The sequence below is a fragment of the Sturnus vulgaris genome, chromosome 16, assembly GCF_052056855.1.
Source record: "Sturnus vulgaris isolate bStuVul1 chromosome 16, bStuVul1.hap1, whole genome shotgun sequence".
NCBI lineage: Eukaryota > Metazoa > Chordata > Aves > Passeriformes > Sturnidae > Sturnus > Sturnus vulgaris.
The window spans coordinates 9,437,014-9,458,655 of NC_142258.1; the positions used below are offsets into that span (position 1 = coordinate 9,437,014).

Here is a 21,642-nt window from a genome sequence, read left to right on the forward strand (position 1 = left end):
GGTTTTAAAAGCAGTGTAACTGTGAATGTGCAGCAGCCTGAGCCAATTTAAATGAGTCTGGCTCTTTTACTGCAGAGAACCACTCTACTGCCCTGTATTCAGTCTAACTTGGAACAAAGTCTATGTTTTGCTTTGTATCTTAATGCTGCACCAAATTCAGTATTGTCGGTGTTCAATTGTTTTGAAAACCTATTTTTTAGTTCAAAGATCTTTTTATACAAAAATTATTGTGTTGCCATAATTACTTGTCAGCTTTTAATCATATCATTAACTGTTCAAAGTACAGGTCTCCTGTACTCAAACTTCCACTTTGTAATAAACACTGTTTTGTTGCATTAAATCTCAGGGCATATTCTGCCTAATCTGTACTCAATAACAACGTGAAAACCTTAAGACTAATTTACTTTTTTACTTAATGCTTGTCAATTTTCTTTGACACAGATCCACCACAGATGAATAATGTCATGCCAACATCTCCCCTCCTTCCTCAGATGGCACATCAACATTCATATCCCAGCCTGGGCCAGATCACAAACCCATACGAGCAGCAGCCCCCAGGCAAAGAGCTGAACAAGTACGCGTCTCTGAAGGCAGTCGGTAAGTGAGGACTTCTCCTTTGGCTCAGCATGTTGCACTCGCTGCTGGCAGCTGACATTCTCCCTCAAAGTTGAAAACAAGGTCTTGCTCGTCTGGACTAATATGACAGCGTTTCGTATTGAATATCCCATGATAGAATTTAATATGAATATCATGTTAGTTGGAAATGCAACAAAAATTAAGATGAGGACTGCAATTAAGGGATAAGGAAACTACATGCAAGAACTGGTAATGATATGATGTGAGCTCATACATGCACATAAAACCACCTCATGCCTCTGCAAGACATTTTTTAGCAAGTTTCACCTGTTGTACACAGTGTTCAGCCCCAGTTCTTTATGTCCCAAACCTGTGAAGAGCAGGGAGTTGAACTTGATGGTCCCTGTGGGTCCCTTCCAACCTGATATCCTATAACATGCCTACATATGCATTGTGATGTGTATTGTGATGTCCCACAGCTTTCTACACAAATGAGAGAGAAAAACATCAGCTTATGATTTAGACACTTCCTAAATAGTTCCAAAAAGAGAAGGCAGTCACACAGTTCTGAATTAAGAGTATTCACATTTCCTGCAAGATGTACATTAGTAGGTCTGGAGGAATGTTCTGAGATCTTGTGATTTCAAACAATTAGTGCATGATAAAACTCCTAATAAAGATCCCAGTGGTGGCTTATTTCTGTGCCTGATTAATATTTTTTAAGTAAATGAGAGAACATCCTCAAAGAAACACTTGGGGGGAAAGAAAAGGATGATAGTGAGTAAAAAATATTTTTCATATTGAATGTCTAAGCTTATAGTAGTTTTCAGGGGCTGTAAATACCTGCTGCACACCCTGTGATGACAGAAAGCCCCTTCTAGCAAATTAAGAACAGGGGGGGTCTTTTCCTGCTAACCCTTGCTTGGCTTTCACAAACAGATGTTAACAATGTTTCCCCATAAATCCAGAGTAACACCACTCTCCCTATTTCCTGACAGAGATATGTATCTAGAAAAAGAGAACAGCTCAGAGCTTTCTGACTTGAGAATTAAGTATTCACCATGCCAGAAAAAAATTTCATCACAAACTGACATTCCTTTATCTGAACTTCAGGATACCAGAGCTCTAACAAAATGTACTCCTCACGTTTTTACTTCAGCTTGTTGGTTTTGTATCTTACAAGTGGCATTTTAAATCTGTTTATAAAACAAGGGTTAAGAGCTTTCTGCTGGGTTTTGAATACCAAGCAGCTTCACAATTCCTTCTTCAAAAGGTGCTACTGTGCAATGATGTAGTGATTATCACAGATTTATGCACTGATACTGAGCTTCTTTTTCAGATGTCAATTTAGGTCAAGCAAATCATCAAAGCTGAAAGGTATTTAAGCATAACAAAACGAGGGATGAAACACTCTAAGAAACTTCTCTCATCTGCCCAAGAGCCACTGAATGTACCTTTCAAAAAATTATGAAATTAGAACTTAGATATTTCTTGTGCGTCTGAGTACAAGCTTTTAAAGCAGCTAGATTATAACCACACTGTTAAATCAACCTTGAAAGATTGTGCACTTCAGCTCCAGAAGTTGTATAATGCCTCTCAGAATCTTAAACTAAATTAAATATAACTTTCAGGGACATTATCTTTCAGGGGGATTGCACCATTTTCCCATGCTTTTCTCCTATTCTTCCTATCCCTTCTCTCTTTTTTGCCCTCACAAATCTACTAGTCTCAGACCACATTAGCCAAATTTTAGATGCAGGTGAATTTTAACAAGTACAAAAGTGCTGCATTGTGATCCAAACTTCTCAGGAGAAAACAAGAGAGGTTTTGAAACTGCTACACATTCACACCTTCTGTCCGGACTTATGGAACAAGAACTAAATACACTGAGTTTTCAACCATTTTCAGACTCTCAAGGCCCTGACTCTTCCCGAGTACCCTGAGTACTCTTCCCAAGTATCTCCTGAGTACCTCCCAAGGTCACAAGAGGTTTTTCCATGATGCCAGCCAGGCCTAGGTCCGTGACTATGCTGACATCCAGCTGACATCCAGCTCTCCAGACTGCAGAGTTCACGTTGGTTTTTGAAGAGCGCTGACAGAAAAGAGGAGCTGGCCAACAACAAGCCCACCATCACAAATTTAACCTGACAACCTCCTTTGAACAAGCAGACATAGACTGAGTTCACCCTGACCTCCTGTCACAGGTTAAAGGCATTTTTTGCTTGCCAACATTCAGACTTCTATTTATGGATCCCCACAGCAGGTTAACGAGTGTGTCTAGTCCCTTTCCTTTTGCATTCATTGATAGTGGCTTGAGGGTGCATTCATTTGGCATAAGAGAAACTTAACAAGGGATGTGTTCTATGTTTCTCTATCCATTTGAGGCAAACTCTATTCATTTAAACCCTTACTCTGCATGGTCCCATTGTTTGGATGCAGTTCACTGTGCTTAACTCTTTTCTTTAATAAGGGATTGAAGGAAGAAGCATTTCTAATGTTTTGTAGCAACTGTAGCTATAGTATATTAATATCCCTCAGAATGTGGCCATAAGTGGTAAGAAGTTTAGATAACTGAAAAAGTGAAGCTTTACCAGAGGCAGTATTAAATTAATTTCTACACAGCTGCTTTCTTCTGACTACAGATGTCCTAAAAAATTGGCTAATTTTAGAAGTGAGCTACTCATTCCTTAGTGACTGCTATGAAAATTCAGTTTATGGAAAAGTAGCAAGTCACATTAATCTCTGTTTTGATCATGTTCAGGTTCTCCATTAACTTCAGTAAAGATTAAAACACTTGTGAAAACAAGAGACAACAGTTCCCTTGCTATTAATTTGCATTGTACTACTGAGTAAGAATGACCCATACCTCGGTAGTGAGAGCAACCTGATCCCCAGGAAGCAACTTTAAAGCTACACCTCATACTCCAAGTGACAGCTTAGCACAGTGTGCTTGGACGTTGGACTGTTCACGTGTGCAGTGCAATGTGTGCAGTGCAGTGTCTGATTCGGCACCACAGGGGAGAAGAGATTGAAAAGGCTGCTGTGGATGTATTTTATTTAAAAAGCTAAGTGTTTTTACTTGAAGAAGTTCAAAATGCACAACCAAACCCTTTTACACTCAATGGAAGAGAATGTTTACCTCATTTCTTGTTAGGAATTCCTTTATTTGTTGCAGCCACTGGAATATTTTATTTTATATTCTCAGATGAGTGCCTGGAGTATAGCAATGTACTGGTGAGCTGAGATGTGCTTACTGTTTTCCTCACTGCACTAGAATTTTACCCTCCTTCTACCCGGGCACACACACCACCAGGGAACAATCAGCAGAAGGCAGAGGACCACTCGGAAATGAGATAGAGAACACACATTTCCTGAACAAATAGATATTTACCTCCTAGTATCTCTAGCCTAGCTTCCTGGCTGACTGATCTGACTTATTGTTAGGTACACCCTGTTCATCCATTATTTTTCCATTCTCAAGCCACAGAATATCTTTTCAACAGTGCTAAACTTTTCCCACTTCAGAATGTGAGAGACTGAGGGAAAAGACACGAGCTCCCAGGCCAGTCCCAGCAGAAGTAGCCATTGAATGTTGTGTGGCAATAAGCACCCAGTGTTTAGAAATTCCAATTTTTTGTCACCTGAGACTGCATGATCCTGGTTTCCTTCGTGTTTTTACAGTATTTGATTATTTATGTGAAAAGTGCAGAAAGAGCTTTTTCTGCATAAATTATTCTTATTTCCAGTTCATCAACCATGTTTTTACTCCATGCTTAAATGGTTATTGCTCACTTAAGCAATACTGACATCCCCAAAGCTACAAGTGGATGGAGATCTTGTAGCTGAACACCTTCATGAAATTCAAGTCCCAGGACATACAAAGGTAGTTCATCACAAATTTTTATGCACATCATTTGGACATTCATTTGGAAAGCATGAACAATCCAACTTCAAATTCCACTCTGCTAAGCTGTAAGAGTTGTAGTCCATCCTGTTGCTTAAGAGTTTCCAAGAGCTCAAACTGGCCTCATTATTCTGAGTTATTAGTTATTTATTCAGTCTCACTGTTCTGCAAGCCTGGCTCAGTAACAGTTAATTTCCTTTCCCAAGTTTCAGAGAGAGCAGAGTCACTAAATATCTTTAGACCTTCTTGCAGAAATGAAAAAATACCCCAAACCCAACTTCTAAATCCTCAGGGGACTGGGAAAATGATCATTCAGCTGCAGGAGAGGTGCACAGACATGCAAGTAAAAACTGAGAATGCAAATATTTCTAGAGTTTAACATGATTTTCTATTTCTTTCATAATTTTTCTTCTTCCCTTCTCAAACAGACACAGAAACATTTGAGGAACTGACTGGACATTGTCAAGAAAAAAAGAAACAAAAATACAATGGACAGAATTCCTTCCTGAAACAAAGACCCAGAAAGCCTTCCCTGATGCTGGGAGTTGTTAGTCTCCTGTGGGATTAAATCAGATCTAATTGATTTGATACAGGGAAGCTGGGAGGATATAATTGGCAGCAGACATGCCATCACATCTCTGAGTCTACAGCTCCTAGCATTTCTTGAAGCTGCACAGTTCTTTCATCCCAGGGGAAGCATTAGACAGTGATCCAGCTCTGCTTGCACTTGCAAAACTGCAAAGTGAGATTCTGTAAATATGACACTCAGAGAATAAATATGTCCTGGTGAGGTCCCTGCAGAAAGTAGTGTGGCCACAAGTGTGCCAAGGCACCAGGCAACAACTCCCCCAGAAAGGTGAAGCATGTGAGCAAACTGAGCTGGTCCTGTGTCCCCTGCACACGGAGAAGGATACAAAGGGAAGATCACCCTAAGGTTAGCTCTGGGCTGTTATCTTTGAACCATCTTCTTGTCTATGGGAAATTTGTTCCTGCTTCTCCCGAGTTTCAGACCTTCAATTTCCATAGAAATGACTGTAACTCTGTGCTGCTACAAGATCTGTCTCTCACCATGAGACCCTGTACCATTCCCTGTAGTTCATTGTGCTCTGGCCTGGAAAGAAACACTGTAATTGGAAAAACAGAAACACACAACATGCCTGCCCATGCATTCACAGGGTTGATGCAGTCCACTTTTAGAAGAAGCAGAACTAGAAATTTATTGGACACGATATGTTTGTATTAATTTACTTTCCTACACCAACCACACTGCTACACTGAGAAATAAATATTCATGTTTCTTTGGAAGGCTTAAAAAGGAATTGTGCTTTCTTTTCAAAGACAAAAGCAATTTTCAGTTACCACTTCCATAAGCAGTTACACAAAGATGGATCAAAAGAAATCTGGGATATAGGAGTATCTCACTGGATTTAACACCACGAAAAACTGTCAGGGAAGCACAGATTAAAGCATCACTTTTAATATCCAGAGGGTGACTCAGATGATTTCATATATCCAGAGGTATGTGCTGTGTCATAAATAATGTTGGACTAGGCGATCTGCCCAACTAACACTGGAACTACAGATCTGGCTCAAGGAAATGTGACATAAAAGCTGGCTATCTTTTTATTATTATTTTCTCAGCCCAGTGTGGCTGGAGAATTTGAAGCTTTTGAGTGTTCATTTGTTAGGGAGGTCTTTCATATTTTCATCCTCACTTCTACTTCAGGCACAAGAGAAAAGCCAAGCAGCAGTCAGGAGCAAGCCTTGCTTTACCAATCCCCCTGCCAGCATCCTCCCTCAGCCTTCCCATTCCCCAGCCAGAGGAAGTGAAGCATCACTTGTTTCACTCACATCTTCTGATGAGACCCAGCAAATTTCAGAGCCTTCCCACTACATGTAGATGAAATTACAAGACTTTTTATTGCTTCCACTAAATAATTTAATTATTTTCTCTGTTATTTACCCAGTTGGCTTCTGATACCCACAGTCATAGGTAAATATAAAATGCTTGGAGAGAATTGATCAAAATATTTTCCTGTTTTATCATCCAGAACACTCATTTCTTCTTCCAGTGAAGTACTTGTATTGTAATTATAAATATGGTGTTTGTGCACAGCCTCAGTATCTTGAGCTAAATCATCTGCTTTGCTGACATTCTTTGTTTGCTTTTTAAAAATATTTTACTGTAAAATCTACAGGAGGATATTTTTCCTGAGGATGGAGAATTGTGCTCTAAGCAATCAGACTTCCAAGCAGCCACTGCCCATTCCAGCCCTTAGCAAACAGATGGATTTGTGAACTTTGGGGATATGTTGGTCCTGGCAGAAGTGGCATCATGGCAGGTGGAAGGAAACTTCAAACAGTCCTTCTTTTACAAGAAACAGTTTTAGCACCAAAATAGGATTCTCTTAAACACTGCCATCTATGTTAGCTTATTTCTTAGACTTTAGCAACACAATGAACTTGGGAAAGAAAGGAAATCTGACCTTGAGGTGTATTTAGTTTAGGTTTAAACTTTTAGTTCTGTGGGTTGGACTCACACCTAGTGAATTTGGCTTTTCTGAACTTGCTCCACTCCCTGGTTTTGTAATGGCTGAAGAATATTCATAGAATTAAGAATTAATTAAATCTTAATTTATTTTTCATGTCAAAAGAGCAGATTTAAATCTGTGCATCCTAATTCTTGTTCTTAACATTGACAATTCTTTGCACTTATGTTCCCTACCACAGAGAAACGGCCTCTCTTTTTTATCAGCACATTAAAATAGTGAAAACCTTTACCAATCATTCATACAAGTTTAACTTATAAGCACCATAGAGTACTCACACCCTTTCACTGAAAATTGGTAGGTTCTCTGGAAAAGAATTTATTTTTAAAATCCTTATTATGTGATAATGAATCAGAATGAAACAAGAAGTTGTTTTCTCATTTTTATGAGACATAATGGAGAGATCTAAAATAAGAGTACCAGAAACCCAACTGAGTGCTAGGGAATGGGGGTTTTGCTCTCTTTTGCTTTTCTCTTGGCCTTGAAGACAGAGCCTTCAGAGGAAACCAGCTTACAGCACCCAGGTTTATTGCCATCCATTGAGATCAGTGGCGGCCTCAGGAAGAAAACAAGCAAATCTAAATCAAGCATGGGTTATTCCAACCTATTTCTATGAAATGCTGATGAATTATGGATGAGATTTTTTTACACATTAAGTGATGTGAAGATGAGTGAATCTTTATGCTCAGGCAATAAAAGTGAGCCAATAAAAACAAGGCTCAGCTCACGCAATGACAAAGCCTAACAATGCTGAGCATTTTCACTTGCAGCCCTTCCCAAACATCCCTCTCTGTAACTGCTTTATTTTGCAACATAAATACACTTTTCATTCCACAATGCAATTTATTTATCAATTATTTAAGCGTAGAGATTGATCCTAAAGATATGAAAACAAGTCTGAGTACTTGCAGATAAATAGCAACACTGTGGGATCCCAACTCAAATGTGGATTTAATCTGAAGTGTGGCTTTTAACAGTTCCCACCATGGAGCCTACACATTGCACTGCTTGCTCTTAACATACTCTACCCATTTTCCCCTCTGGACTATTATCTTTGTAGGTAATACATGGCAATATTTTTGCAGGAAGAGTTTCATCCCCGTGTTCAACATGTGATATCATGTTTTAAGACTTTTCAGCTTTGTACATGGATATGTCAAAAGCAGACTGCAATGTTCTTCAGGATAACCCATGAACACAAAAGATAGTAAGACAACTGATAGGACTGAATTCCTTATTAAAAATATCATGTAAATAGCAGTTATTATCTGTCTGCTATTTTGGTTCTGCACAGGGGGCTCTAAAGACTTTGAATGTGTTTTTAAGAAATTGCACAGATAAAAGTCACAGAGACCATTACTTTATTCCAACACATTCATCCTATAATAACAAAGGGCTTGAGGCATGGAGAGAGGAAGAGCTGTAGCATGATTTGCAATGCACAGTTAATTTCTCCAAAAGCCTTTCCCTAACAGCTTATTTGAAGAAGATAAGGGGAAAAGAGAAGCTGAAAAAATATCAGCTATGTAGTAGTTACGATACTACAGCATAAAAAAAAAAATCACCACAAAGATATAATTTGGTTCCATTCTAAGGAATATATGAAGCACAACAGGCAGTTTTGTAGTGGGAAGGTTTGAAAAGTTTTCCAGGCTATGGAAGGTGCTACTGTGGAGAGCAGCCAGGGCCCTGCCACAGGGGAGGAGGCAGAGCTGCAGCTCAGAACTGCTGCTGCTCATTCTCCCCAGCAACTGATGTGATTGCAATTCCTGGGGAAAGGGGAGAGAGGAGCTGTGCACTCCTCTGCTGTGTCACTATGGACTATTCATGGCAGGAGCTGCATTTCCAATTCTTCCTGGGCTGGCTGTCAGTCACTGATGCTCTGCCTTACACCAGGGCTCTGCTCAGAGCAGGCACCACTGCTGCTCTGCCTTGGACTTGGCCCAAGCTGCAGGAAAACCTGAAGAAACTAATTTTCTTCTGACAGGGCAAGTTTGGGAATTGCCAGGGAACACAAGTTCCTTTCAGTTTGACACACATCTCTGGTTTGGAAATCTCTGGCAACCATGCTCAAGAGTTTAATGATGCAAATGCCATAGAGTCTAAAAACAGGGAGACAGGAAAAGAAGAAAAGGAGAAGAAAAAAGAAGAAAAATCCAGAACTCAATATGTATAAGTATAGCTATGAAATTACTTCATTCTTTTTTTGTTCTCCTAAGAGTAGAAAAAGATAGCTTTCTAAAAGAAACAACTCATGCCAGAACTATTTCAGAAAAAAAAAATCAACTTCAATCCAGAACAATCACTAAAAATTCTTTCAAATTAAAGCAGTTATAAACCAGATAAAGTAAAAATAATTTAAGCAAAAAACAGCTATTACATCACGTTTTCTTTTTTTTTTTTTTCAAATTTAACCAGTACAATTCAAAAAGCCTGTAGGCCTTTCGCCATGTTGAGAAATAATAGTGTAAATCTAGCACGATGGCAGTTGAAAGGCATAAAAATGCAAGTTTATTTCAGCACTAAAACCACATCTTAATTATATGTTCAGCCTCTGAATTGGGTTCTCTATGTCATCACATCTGGTATTTGCAGCTCATCTGTAGCTGATTCAGACACATGTGTGAGAGTTATAACCAGCAGTCTACTAAAAGAAACAAAAATATCAATCAAAAGTATTAACATTGAAAACAAAATTGAGTACACAGAAGAATGCCAACAGCGACGTGTGAAAAGAAAATTCAATTATGTTCATGCTAAGAACAGTTATTACAAATAAATGTGGCCAGGAACAGCAGAGCTTTTTCAGTCAATGTTAGATGACACCTGAAGGAAAGCCAAATAGGTTTTTGAGATGCTAACCCCCCCTGCAGAGCCCCTTGTCCCCCCAGTGTGCAGCCCCCAGGAGCAGAGCAGCCCTGAGCTGGAAGCCCTGGCTGCAGGAGCAGAGCTCACTGCAATCCTCTGCCCATAATCACACAGAAGGGCCTCACCAGCCAAACTGGGCACAAACTATTTCATATCATTGCTGATGTATGGAAGCGTTGCACAACTTCTGACACGATCAGATTTATCTTGAGAAGCATTAAAAACCACGCAGTGAAAAAGCAAGCAAGATTACTGGAGGAAGAAATGGAAGAAGCCCTTTAAGCAAATCTCCTAAGTGTTAACCTCTTTGGCTTTGGACAGCATTTTTGGAAAGCAAGCCAAACCATCCTTTCCTAAATCAGTTTATGCTGCAGTCATGCTTTATTCAGAAGTTAAGCATGACAGCATGCCTCCTTAGGTAGTTTCTATTTCAAAAGGCAAGTTTTCATACCATATATAAGGTTTCCAGTAACAAATGGATAAATATGCTTAAATGAGATAAAATGAAATAAATATTTCACAGTAGAACTTTTTTTATATTTATTTGCCATTGTAGATGCCATGAAAGCCACAAGCTTAGTGGTGTTTAGGAAAAAAAATAATGGAAAAACAGATTTATAGTTACAGGACAGCCACTGACTGCATTTTCGAAGAAAAGTCAGAGATTTTAATACACAGTTCTCTCAGACTTCTTTTAAAATTTCATCCTTTGGATCAAGAATCAAATTGGTGCTCTTACTTCCTTCTAAAATTTATCATTCATTGTATAGTACTTAACCAGCAGTTTAGCATGTCAGTGCTTGAATTTAAAATGTTAAATCACTTGAGGATACAACCAAGCAGTGTGAGCTTTGTCTATCTGCATGCAACAGATTTCAGGTTTTCTAAAAACATTTACAATTCTAATGTTAATTTAACATGAATCAGCCACCATTTGTTTCTAGGTTAACAGAGCTGGTTAGTCAGAAAAGTCTTATTTTTATTATACTGGTTAGACTCAAGTATCTGCATGCCACTGGTCCCTAGATTAGACAGAATGTGTGTGTGTGTCTGGGGTATTGTGATCAAAACCAAATCACAATATCATTGCAGCACATTGCAAAACGGAATCACAAATATTGCTATTTAATACTATGTAAATCAATGCAGGCAAGTATACAAAGCCCAGCTGGAAAATCTGTTTTACATGTCCAATGAGAAACCTGCCTAAACTCACAAAATAAATAAACATTTGGAAAAAGATCAAGAAAAAAAACAGACTTTGCAGTGCTGTGCTATCAGGATATTAATATTACGAGAGATAGGGCAACAAACTGGAGAGATGTTGAAACAAATGGTCTATTGCTTTGTTATTATCAGCCTCACAGAAGGGTGAGACATTAAAGGTGTTAGATCCAATGTCATAACATCAGAACTGCTTAATTCTTAGTTACAATGCCTTATGTTAGTTTTTTTAGCCAATCAAATATCTCTACAAAGTTTGCTAGTGTCTTTTTACACCAATCATTAATTGCTTTGCTTCCCATAGCTTTGCCACAATGAGTCATGTTTTAACTTCACAAACTTAAATTGATACATCTTAAACTTCTAACTAACTTTATATCAGGTTCTATTGCTAAACATTAAAATCTTTTACTATCTTAACATACTGCTTTGCTTACATAATACATATTTCTGTTTGCTTAAAACATCTTTCTACTTAAACGACAAATTTATATTTTTGTTTTATGTCTGTTTCATTTTAACGCTCTAATTCTCCAAGCCTTCTCCAAGGTCTCAGGTCAATCCTTGCACCCATCTCAATCTCAGCCTGTACGTGCACGGCCCTGGGAGCTCTCTGTGCCTGCATGTCCCACACTGTGCTTTTGGCACCTTGTCACAAGAGGGACACTTCTGCTCCCAGGCTGCTCTTGTGTTCCAGGGAATGGCAGCCCTGCCTCTGGTGAGCCACACATCCTGTCTGGTGCCTGAGGAGTTCATCAAAATCTGTCCCAGTGTTCCCAGCCAGGCAGCAGACCTTGCTGTGGGGGCTAAAGAGCAGTGCTGAGACTGGAGCCTTCACTTACCCAGTCTAATTACATTCCTGTCCTAAACCATTCCTAATGTGTCTCAAAACCCGTTTGAAGTATTCTGGCCTCCTCAGCCTTTCATAAACTGTCATGAAAATTATCAAAAGAAGAGAAGAAATCTTTGGGCCTACATATTTATCTTTTTTCATGTCTCATATCTTGAAATAATTTTATTTCACTGGGAAAACAAAATGTAGTCTTGTGTCTGGAGGTGGACAAGCTCTTCTCAAACAATGTCTGAGAAAAAAGGTTGATATGGTTTGTCTTTTCGTGCTCAGTCTCTCTCCAGATCACTTTAAGAAATCAGTAAATAAAGTGGTAAAGGAGAGGAATAACAGTGAGCCACAAAAAGTAGGTTCTACAAAACTTTTGTGAGCTTCTGTGCATGATGTGCTTTTCTTTACCTCTGTCAGTATTAGGAAATAAAAACCATGGGAAAGAATCCAAAGACATAAAATAGTCTTCAGAATGTCTTGAATAAAGGCGAAACGATATTAGAAGAAAACCAAATATTTAGGATAGAAATTAATGCAGGCCACAGGCTGAATTCTGAGATTTCAAAACTCAATACAAGAATGAGGAGGGCTGCAAAAATGATTTTAAATGGCATTTGCTCTTTCTTGAAATTTAGTATGGTTTAAAATTGCCTCAACCTTATAGAGCCACCCCAGTGCCTATGAGATGAGAAGAGTGACCAGCCATGAAATAACCACACTCCCTCCTCTTGGCCACAGACACATCTCTCACATCATCCTGCCCATTCCCCATCCTACCAACAGAATCCTGTCTAGCTGAAACTTCCCCATGCAGTCTGTTTTCCAACCCACTTCAAATTATGCAGAGCAAATTCTTCTATGGTCCAAGATAGCTGGTGAGCCCCTTAATTCAAAACAAAGATCAAAAGTTATTTGTTTTACTGTATGGAAGACATTTTTCCGGGAATTTATTGGATCCAGTTTTTACCTAGGGGCAGCTAATACAACCTCTGAGTTTTTTCCCTTATCCAAGAATAAACTTGTGCTAGTGTACAAATGATAACTCTTTGATTTTCAGATCAAATCCTACAAGAACTCTCACACAGAGCTGGTTTGTGTCCCAGAAGCCTGTGAACATATTGTCTTAGATGCTAGCTTGGAAAGGTAAATGAATAAGCAATCATACATTCAGAAAGGATCAACAGCACCACCAGAGGCAGCAGCCCAGTATTTCCCTGAGCAAATTCTCATGTTGTCTCTGAGTCAGGATTCATTACCCTTCTGTCTTTCCTTGAATTTTCATTTCCATTAACTTAGAGAAATATATGTTTCCCACAGCTTCAGGTAACGACACCATTGTCTCAGCAAACTCATGGCTGTGGAAGCAAAGCCTTGTTACAAACTGCTGTGCATTACACAGGGAAAGCCTCACAGAGAAACTTCCCACGAGCAGGCACTCACTTCATTTCAGCTGTAATCTGGTGTCACTGTAGCAATTCCATTGCTATCCTGTCCTCAGCACTTCCCACTGGCTTGCTTTCTGCATCTCTATCCCTTCGTTGGAAATACAGTCTTTTTGGCTAGAATAAAGTCTTGCATTTCACAAAGTAGTTCTTAAAATGCATTCAGATAACAATTCTGTAAACATCTAGTGAGAAAGAGTGTCACTACATATTTTTATAGCTTCTGACTGTGACTGTAAGCTCACACAAATTCTGATTTGGGCTTTTGGTTTTGTGTTTTAGCATCTTTAGAGCTTTCATAAGGGCTTACTCCTATGTGGATTCTCTTCTCTCACTGCAGAAGCTTCTTCCCATTCCTAGGTGCCTATTTTCACAAAAACTGTAGGACAGAATTGTCTTTCAGGATTCTACATTCTCCCACAGCTGTAAGAAGGAGTGTGAGCATTCAGAGCCATGTTATGGACCCACAGAGACAAGAGCACTGTCAGTAAGGAAAAGAGTTAAACCCCCCTGTAATATTTTACAAAAGAAAGCAAGCATTCACAATGAAAAGGCATGGCCACACGACTCTATGCCACAAGTGCTTGCACAGTGACATTGAAGACTTCTTACAGTGTGGAACAGAACATTGCAGAGCTTCAGGGCCACCTCTCAAATACAGCTTATATTCAAATAATCTCACTTAGGAATTCTGGCCCTCTGGCAGCCACAAGGATTTTTGCCACTAATATTCAAGAAAACACATTTTCATCTATGGCATTTACTTGGTAAGAGACTCACTGGTTCCCATGCTTTTCTTACACAACTATGGATTATGAACAAAGATATGAAACTTCCACATCATGCCAGGCTCACGCTTAAGGTTAGAAAAAAAATTCATATTTCAACTTTTTTTCCAGATGAACAGTAAAACAGTAATTAAATTTATGGGTGCAGTACCTTAAAGAAGTAAAAGCCTTACAGGAATATTGAAACTGAGAACATTTTCATAATTAGCTACCAAGAAGAAGGAACACAATAACACTCAGAATTAAAGCCCTTCTTCTATTATTATTTGGCAATGTTGCAATTGTAATTCTTTACTCCTTTGTCAAACACAACAGTGATATCTTTAAATCATATTTTTACTGATCACGATAGAGAAGTCAATGCAAAAGGCACTTCTATAGCACCTTTAATCCAAAATCTCAGAATACCCTAGAAATAGCAATTCCATTTCCTAACACAACTACCTCCTCCAATGTGCTAACAGCTCATTTTACAGCAGGTGAAACCGAGGCAGAGGGAAGTTGAGTCATGTACCTAAGGTCACATAACAGATCCATCGTCTAACTCCAAAATATCTCTTTGGATGTTTAAAGTCCCCAAAATATTTATAGGGTCTGCTTAAGAAGAAAAACAAACTCCCTCAGATTCACAGTTGATTTTTAAAGTAATTGGCTTCAGGATACTATTAATGTACTTTTCCTGGTAAAACATTTGTTACAAAACCGTGCTCAATATTACTGTTCTGAATCTTTTCTGCTTTGAAAATGAAAAGTGAAAAAACCTGTTTCCACACTGTAGTAGCATCAGACCACTCACACAGGGCACAGCCCACTGCTATTATGAAACCTGCATGAAAGAACAAAGACAGCGCTGAGAATTGCCAAAAGTCCTCTTGAACAACTGAATAATTCAGATTTATCACTGCTGATTTTGCTCATATTTGCTACAAGGGTATCTCCTCCCGCCCATTTTTGGTACCTGTGCCTTTGTGCACACCTGCACGTGCCAGCAGAAAGGAAACAGGATGAAGGGACGTTCAGTGCAGGGCTGACTTTCATTGCCAGCACTGAACTCCGAGGCACAGGGAAAAGTCCTCAGGCAAAGCCTGCAAAGCATTACTTGATCAGGACAAACACAAACAGCAGCTCTCCCACACAAAACACTAAAATCTGCCACTTGGCAGCTGTTTGCCAGCTTTCTGCTTGACTTTGCTGATGAGGACTTAGAGTTCACATCCTGGTCTCTTCTCTTCGAGCCCAGTTTCCAGAGAACAGCTGAAAAGTCCCTAGAAAGGGACTATGGACTATATTAGTTAAAGCAAATTTAATGGAACCAAATTTACAGAATTAATTGTTTCACTTTCTGCATGGTTTTCCATAAGAAACAGAGTTGAAAATCTGACATTATAACATGGGATAAACAAGAGCAAAACCAATTTCAGACGTGTAAGAGGCACAGTCCTTGTGAGGCTGATTTCTTTCTCCCTTTTTCAACAGTGAAGGTCTTCTTTATATACAACAGAAATACAATTTACTCTTCTTTAGGACATCATCCTCAGTGTGATTGGAGATCTGAGCAGCATATCTAATGTCTGATAAAAAAGTCAGAGACCCAGGACTATTGCAGTGGGAAAAGGTGTGAGAAAAAATTAGAAACTGAGGGCCTAGCTTGAGCTTGTTGTAGCCTCAAAGAGAAAAATGGCCGGAAAAGCAAGGCAATAAAAATATCTGCAATTCGTGGTCATGATTTACATAGCTGTATCACCACTGCTATTTCTAGAAAGAGAAGTCATTATTTACCTTGCAGCTGTGATTAAAGATCTTGGCTACAGAAGACAAATTGCTGCAGCATAACTAAGATAAAATTAAAACTAAAAAATTACACATTTACTCTATTCCTATGTTAGATTAGCTAAAATGTTAATTTTTGTATGCAAATTAAACTAACTTAAATGTGAAACAGGCATACAAATGTATCTCTATTAAAAGCTGGACATAATTAACTGTGCTTAATTTAAATTATATAAGCTAGTGTGACTTTTCATAAATAGTCAAGGTCTAAGTCATACGACATGGAAACTTGCTCCCCAACAGCTGGCCTGCAGTGCCTTTGATGTAAAAATTTATAAAAATGAAGACTCGTGTGAATTCACAGTGCCTTTTCTGCAATCATTTTTTTCAATTACTGATAACAGATTAATGAGATAATAGTAATGCAAATGCATTTCCATCCGTTTTTATTCATAATGGTTCTGTGACATTCAGAGAATATTAACTAATTGAAAGGACAAGCCACACGTAGAACTGGAAACAGCTCTTTCAGGGAGAAATAGGTACAACTTCTTGATTATTCCGATTACAGCTCTCTAAATGAAACAACTCACTCCAAAATCAAAGCAGAAATTCACAGGCTCTCTTTGTAACACATGACAGGTCTATCAGCAATTGCAACTTCACCCTGGGCTGAAACGAGAGCAGGCCATTATCTACATTCTGTATTTCTTTCAAGCAGAAAACACCTGTATGCTATAGAAAAGCATTCACTCAATGACTGAAAAAGGAAACAGATGGAGTTGGGTAAAACACACAAAGCCCAGTTTGACAGCACAGAAAGGAGTAATTTCAGTCCATTGGAGAGGAAACACCTCTTTAATGACAAAATTAAGGATTTAAGAGCAGAGCCCAGTTGCACGGTCATTTATATAAAAAATGTCATGAGATAATAAATAGCAACTGCTTTTGCTAATATTCCTCCTGTTGAGGGGCTGGGACAAGGAGGATGCACAACTGAAGCCTGATCTTGAAGATTAATATGATGCTTCTGGGAATTTCCCCGCCTTGCATAAAGATCCAGTTCAGAACTAGAGACAGGGAGAAAATTCAAAGTGCAACAAAACCTCCTAGGAATACTTGGGCGAGAGCAAAACAGGGAAGCTACACAAAAAACAGTGCAGGGAATTAAAAACATGATGAAGGCAAGAGGAGCTGAGCTGTACAGACAGCTACATGTACCAGACTTCTGCAGAGAAGCCTTGCATAGCATGGCTTCAAGGAAAAGGGATGAATCCAGCCAGGGCACAGCAGACATCAAATCTAGGCTGACATTATATATATACATATATATTCCAAGCACACCACTGCTGATTAACACAGTGCCAGTTGATCTATGTATTTGGCACTATCTTAAATGAACATCTAAATTTTTGAAGGGGGAAAATAAACACTCTTTACATAAAAGGAAAGGTCTTAAAAAATTAAATTCAGTTAAGGCTCCCTCAAACCTCAGTCTCAAAACTGAAATGAGTTGCTGGATTGCTGCAGAATGCCTTTAGCTTCCTAAGCATGGTTCATACTTTCAAGCAAGGCCAAATGAATGCCAGCAGTAACAACAAACTTGAGCATGCACTGGAAGACACTTGCCTAGGAGATCACAGAGGGCAAAATCCTGATTTGACAACTGCAATGCAGTATTTGTTGGCAGGGCTGTCGCTGTATTTATTAGTGCCACTGACCCCAGAAAATGATGTCAGAACCTGCAATTTAGGATTTTCATGGTCTGTAACATCACAGGGTAAATACCCAGCCTTCAACCACCCAAAATATTTTCAGCCCCATAAAGCATTAGTGAACTTCCAATCATTTAGGAGAAGAGATCCCATTCTTAATATCGTCCTGAGGCATTATTGAACAAAAATGGATCCACCTCATCACACACCACCAGACCTTACAGCTGGATGGGTTAAACACCCACGAGTCACTTTGCATTTGAAGGGATGTGCTCTCACACTGCAATGAAACCCAAGATGCTGCAGCATTCCCAGGAAAGCCTGTCTACTTCTGTAGACTTCCCAAATTTCCTGTGCTATGTGACATGAACAGTGATGAGACTCATAGGACTTCTCCCCATAATGCAAATGTCAGTACAACCTGATTTTTTGGGGCAGGGACAGTCTTTTCTTCAAGGGCAACAGGATTTTGTCTGCATGTATGAAAGTCTGGCTCAATGGCATCCTAAACTGCTCCAGAGTGAAAATAAGGGCTGGGAGGTGGTGTGGATTTCTCTTATTGACGCATCTGTAAATGTTCTGGTCTGCAGATGGAACTGTGTAAGACCTGCTGTAAACTGTTCACCATTTTTCTCGTGTCCAACTGATTCTTTTTGTCCCCTCCCCGCTTTGACCCCAAATAGCTGACAAAGTCAACGATGACTTCTACACCAAGCGCCGGCACCTGGCCGAGCTGGCTGCCAAGGGGAGCCTGCCCCTGCACCCCGTGCGCCTGGACGACGAGAGGGCGTACACCATCGACAGCGGGCTCACCAGGCAGAACGGCAAATCCAGGATGGGCAAGATACACACACACCCCCTGGGCTACAACTCCCACTACAAGACCTGGGACCCCAACGACCCCTCCCTGAGGCGGCAAGCGTTCACCAACAAGGGCAAGCACGGCATGGGAGACCCGACGCTAAGTGACCCGCTGACCACCCGGAGCCAGCACTACTTGGGCCCACAGCCATACTTCATAACCAACAGCAAGACAGAAGTAACTGTTTGAGTTTGTTTTCTTTCTCTTTTTTTTTTTTTTTTCTAATGAAATCCTTTAAAAAAACACACGCAAATGTATTCACAACACAAACACTCAACCGAAAGGCAAAAAAAAAACCCCAAACAAACAAAACAAAATTTTAAAAAAACCAAAAAAAAAAAGAGGAAACAGAAAGAAGGAACTTCCACCTGGACACTTGGTATCTAGCCAGCTGTAGGCCGAAGAGTGGGTTAATACCATTCAGCAATACACACTGAAGGTTGAATTATAAACTCCATTTGTATTTCGCAATGGAAAACAAACCCTTGTGACTAAATTTTTTTACTTGAAACTAAAATCCATGATGAGAAGTAGCACAATCTAGAGAAACTTTATGTCTGCTTAAACATTTACACTATGTTCCTGCCTTGAGACAGAGGAAGAGAGAGAGAACAATATACTGTAATATATTATTTCGGAGAGGAATTTTGTAGAAAACTTATTAATAATCACTAGACCTGTGAAAAACCGAGAGCAAACATCTTGGTATGATCCCTAACATCTATTATTGTACTTTCACATCATCCTATAGAGAAAGCAAAAAATTACATATACAATAAGGGGCAAAGACACTTTCACATGGAATTTACGAAGACTGTTATGATTTAGTGCATATGGGACCTTTCTGGCTGGTAGAGAATTCTGCAGGATGATAACAGCAGAAGAAATCATTTCAGTTTACTTCGTTTGATTTGAAATTTTTGGGAACCTCCAAAATAAGAAGAGAGACTTCATATGACACAGAAAGCTGCTGGGGGGAAAAGGGCATCAGAATATTCCCTCTCAGTCCTCCTGTTTTCAGGCAGATGGTAACAATTCTCACTTTGCAGACTGTCAGGATTTTTTCTTCACCTAAATGTTTTGCCTATCTTCAACTGCTTCAGACTGAAATTAAGCGTGGGTGGTGCCTTTACTGTATTACTATTGTTCAATGACAGTCTTGTTCTTCAAAGTGACCCCTCTGTTCCTTTAAGCTATTTCCTCATGTTTTGCTAAGGATGACAAGGGTCCTGCCCTGCTCAGCCTCCCCTGTTTGTTCCAAAAGGATACTGGACTACATCTCCATGCAATGGTTGCACAGTCAAGACTATTTTAGTTAGCTCCTTCATTTACCCAATTTCAAATTCTCCCCTCTAGTCTCTCATTTTGTATTTGCTTTTAGCCATGGTAGTTCTCTGTAGTTCAAGTAAATGTTATCTGGTATATTGTCTCTATCGTTTGGCTTTCTCTAGTGGTGTTCCCTCTTGGTGGGCTATGTGGTGGAAGAGGCTGGTCCAGCATCAAACATCAGAGATCTGGGGTTAAACTAAACAAACAATTGGACTCGTGGTCTTGACTGCAGTTCTGATGAGCAGGATGCCTTGTTTGTGTGAGTAAAATCACTCCTGAACTGGGGACTGGTAGCAAACTCACAGTCCTGGGCCTGTAAAGGCTTTGGCACATTCAGAAAGAGACAGAGCTGGGATGGGATGGCAGGCAATGCATTCAGTCTTTCAGTAAATTCCTGCCATTCCCCCAACACAAGTCACTTGGCTAAATCCCAACTAGCTGTCCTACTACAGTTACATTCTCACCAGCTGTCAATTCTTCGGGAGATTAGGTCTGGAAGAGTATTCAGGGAGGAGTGAGAACTGTTATCTTGTAAGAAGAATTGGAAGTGGCATTTCTTACTGTACTCAACTGACTGTCAGTACTTCTGCTTAGTCAAGGATGCAAGGGCTAAGATTTTGAAATCTGGTTAAATGGAGATACCATTTTTTTAGCTATATCAAGATTGATTTGCATCCTGAGAGCACTGGTATCTCTCCATAAGCGTGCTGCTAAATTTTATGATCATATGTTTTAAGACTATCAGAAGTGGACAAAGCCCACAAGACAAATACTTTGCACACAACCCAGACTCTCCACTATCTTACTTTTATTCCCTTAATCTTTACTGCCTTCACAACTGGCTGACTTAATTTGACCCTTTATGGAATGTTGCTGTTAATCCATATGCTTTAGATACACATTACAGCTGCACTCTAATTCACACAGGTTTCGTGTAACTTGAGCATATTTTATGTGGAAATATTTTAGTAACTGTATGTTCTGTAAAGTAAACCCGTGTTAATACTTGTTAACTACAGAGTTTATGATACCAATAATACTTCCTACAATAAAATGTTTGTTTGTTTTTTAAGAATGTTTATTTGTAAACATATGTATTCACTATATTACTATGAATTTCTTACCTGGCAATAAAACTGATTCTAAGTGAATCCAACTTGCTGGCTCATTCCTAAAGTTATATAACTGGGCCAATTTTTGAGTCTGAGCTGAGCTTTTGGAGCAGCCAGTGGGAACAGAGGATGCCAGTGTGAACAAGGGGTTCTGTAGAAATGTTATCTGCAGTATGGAGAAGCTGGGTTATGTTTGAGGCTCCTGCCAGGCCTAACCATTTTGTGATTTTATGACTGCCTGTTATATGCAACGTAACACAAGGTACAGAGGGAATGCCAGCCTTGCAAAGCTTCACGTGCCCTGTAAGCCTCCAGGCACCACTCACACCTTGTGCCACTTGATCACTTAATTAATGTTTTGAGGAACAACAACAGAAAAATAAGCATGCCCAAGAGCAGAGGCTGATCCTCATGAATGTTTGGGAGTTTTGCAATGAGCCTCAGACACATCCAAGGATTGCAACCATCCAGTGAGAGCAAATGAAACACTGATGTATACTGCTTCAAAAATGTTATATATTCATTAGAGAAGATCCTGTACACAACATCTGTGTACCAAGTCTGCTGGAAAAGAAAGTCCTTACAGGCTTTTAGTAGTGCTCATGGCTCATAAAGCTGACAGAACCTTGGTAGAGGGTTTGGGTAGCTTCTTCTCCCTTCTT

The 21,642-nt window shown here is 39.5% G+C and overlaps 1 protein-coding gene across 1 annotated transcript in view; it reads left to right on the top strand.

Annotated features, from left to right (window-relative positions):
• SHISA9 (shisa family member 9) overlaps positions 1 to 21,019 on the top strand; it is a 174,934-nt gene extending 153,915 nt beyond the window's left edge. The window contains exons 3-4 of the mRNA XM_014895029.2: positions 442 to 597; positions 18,361 to 21,019. Coding sequence (XP_014750515.1) covers positions 442 to 597; positions 18,361 to 18,728 — 524 coding nt within the window. The 3' untranslated portion in view covers positions 18,729 to 21,019. The remainder of the gene's footprint in view (positions 1 to 441; positions 598 to 18,360) is intronic.
• The last annotated feature ends 623 nt before the right edge of the window (positions 21,020 to 21,642 follow it).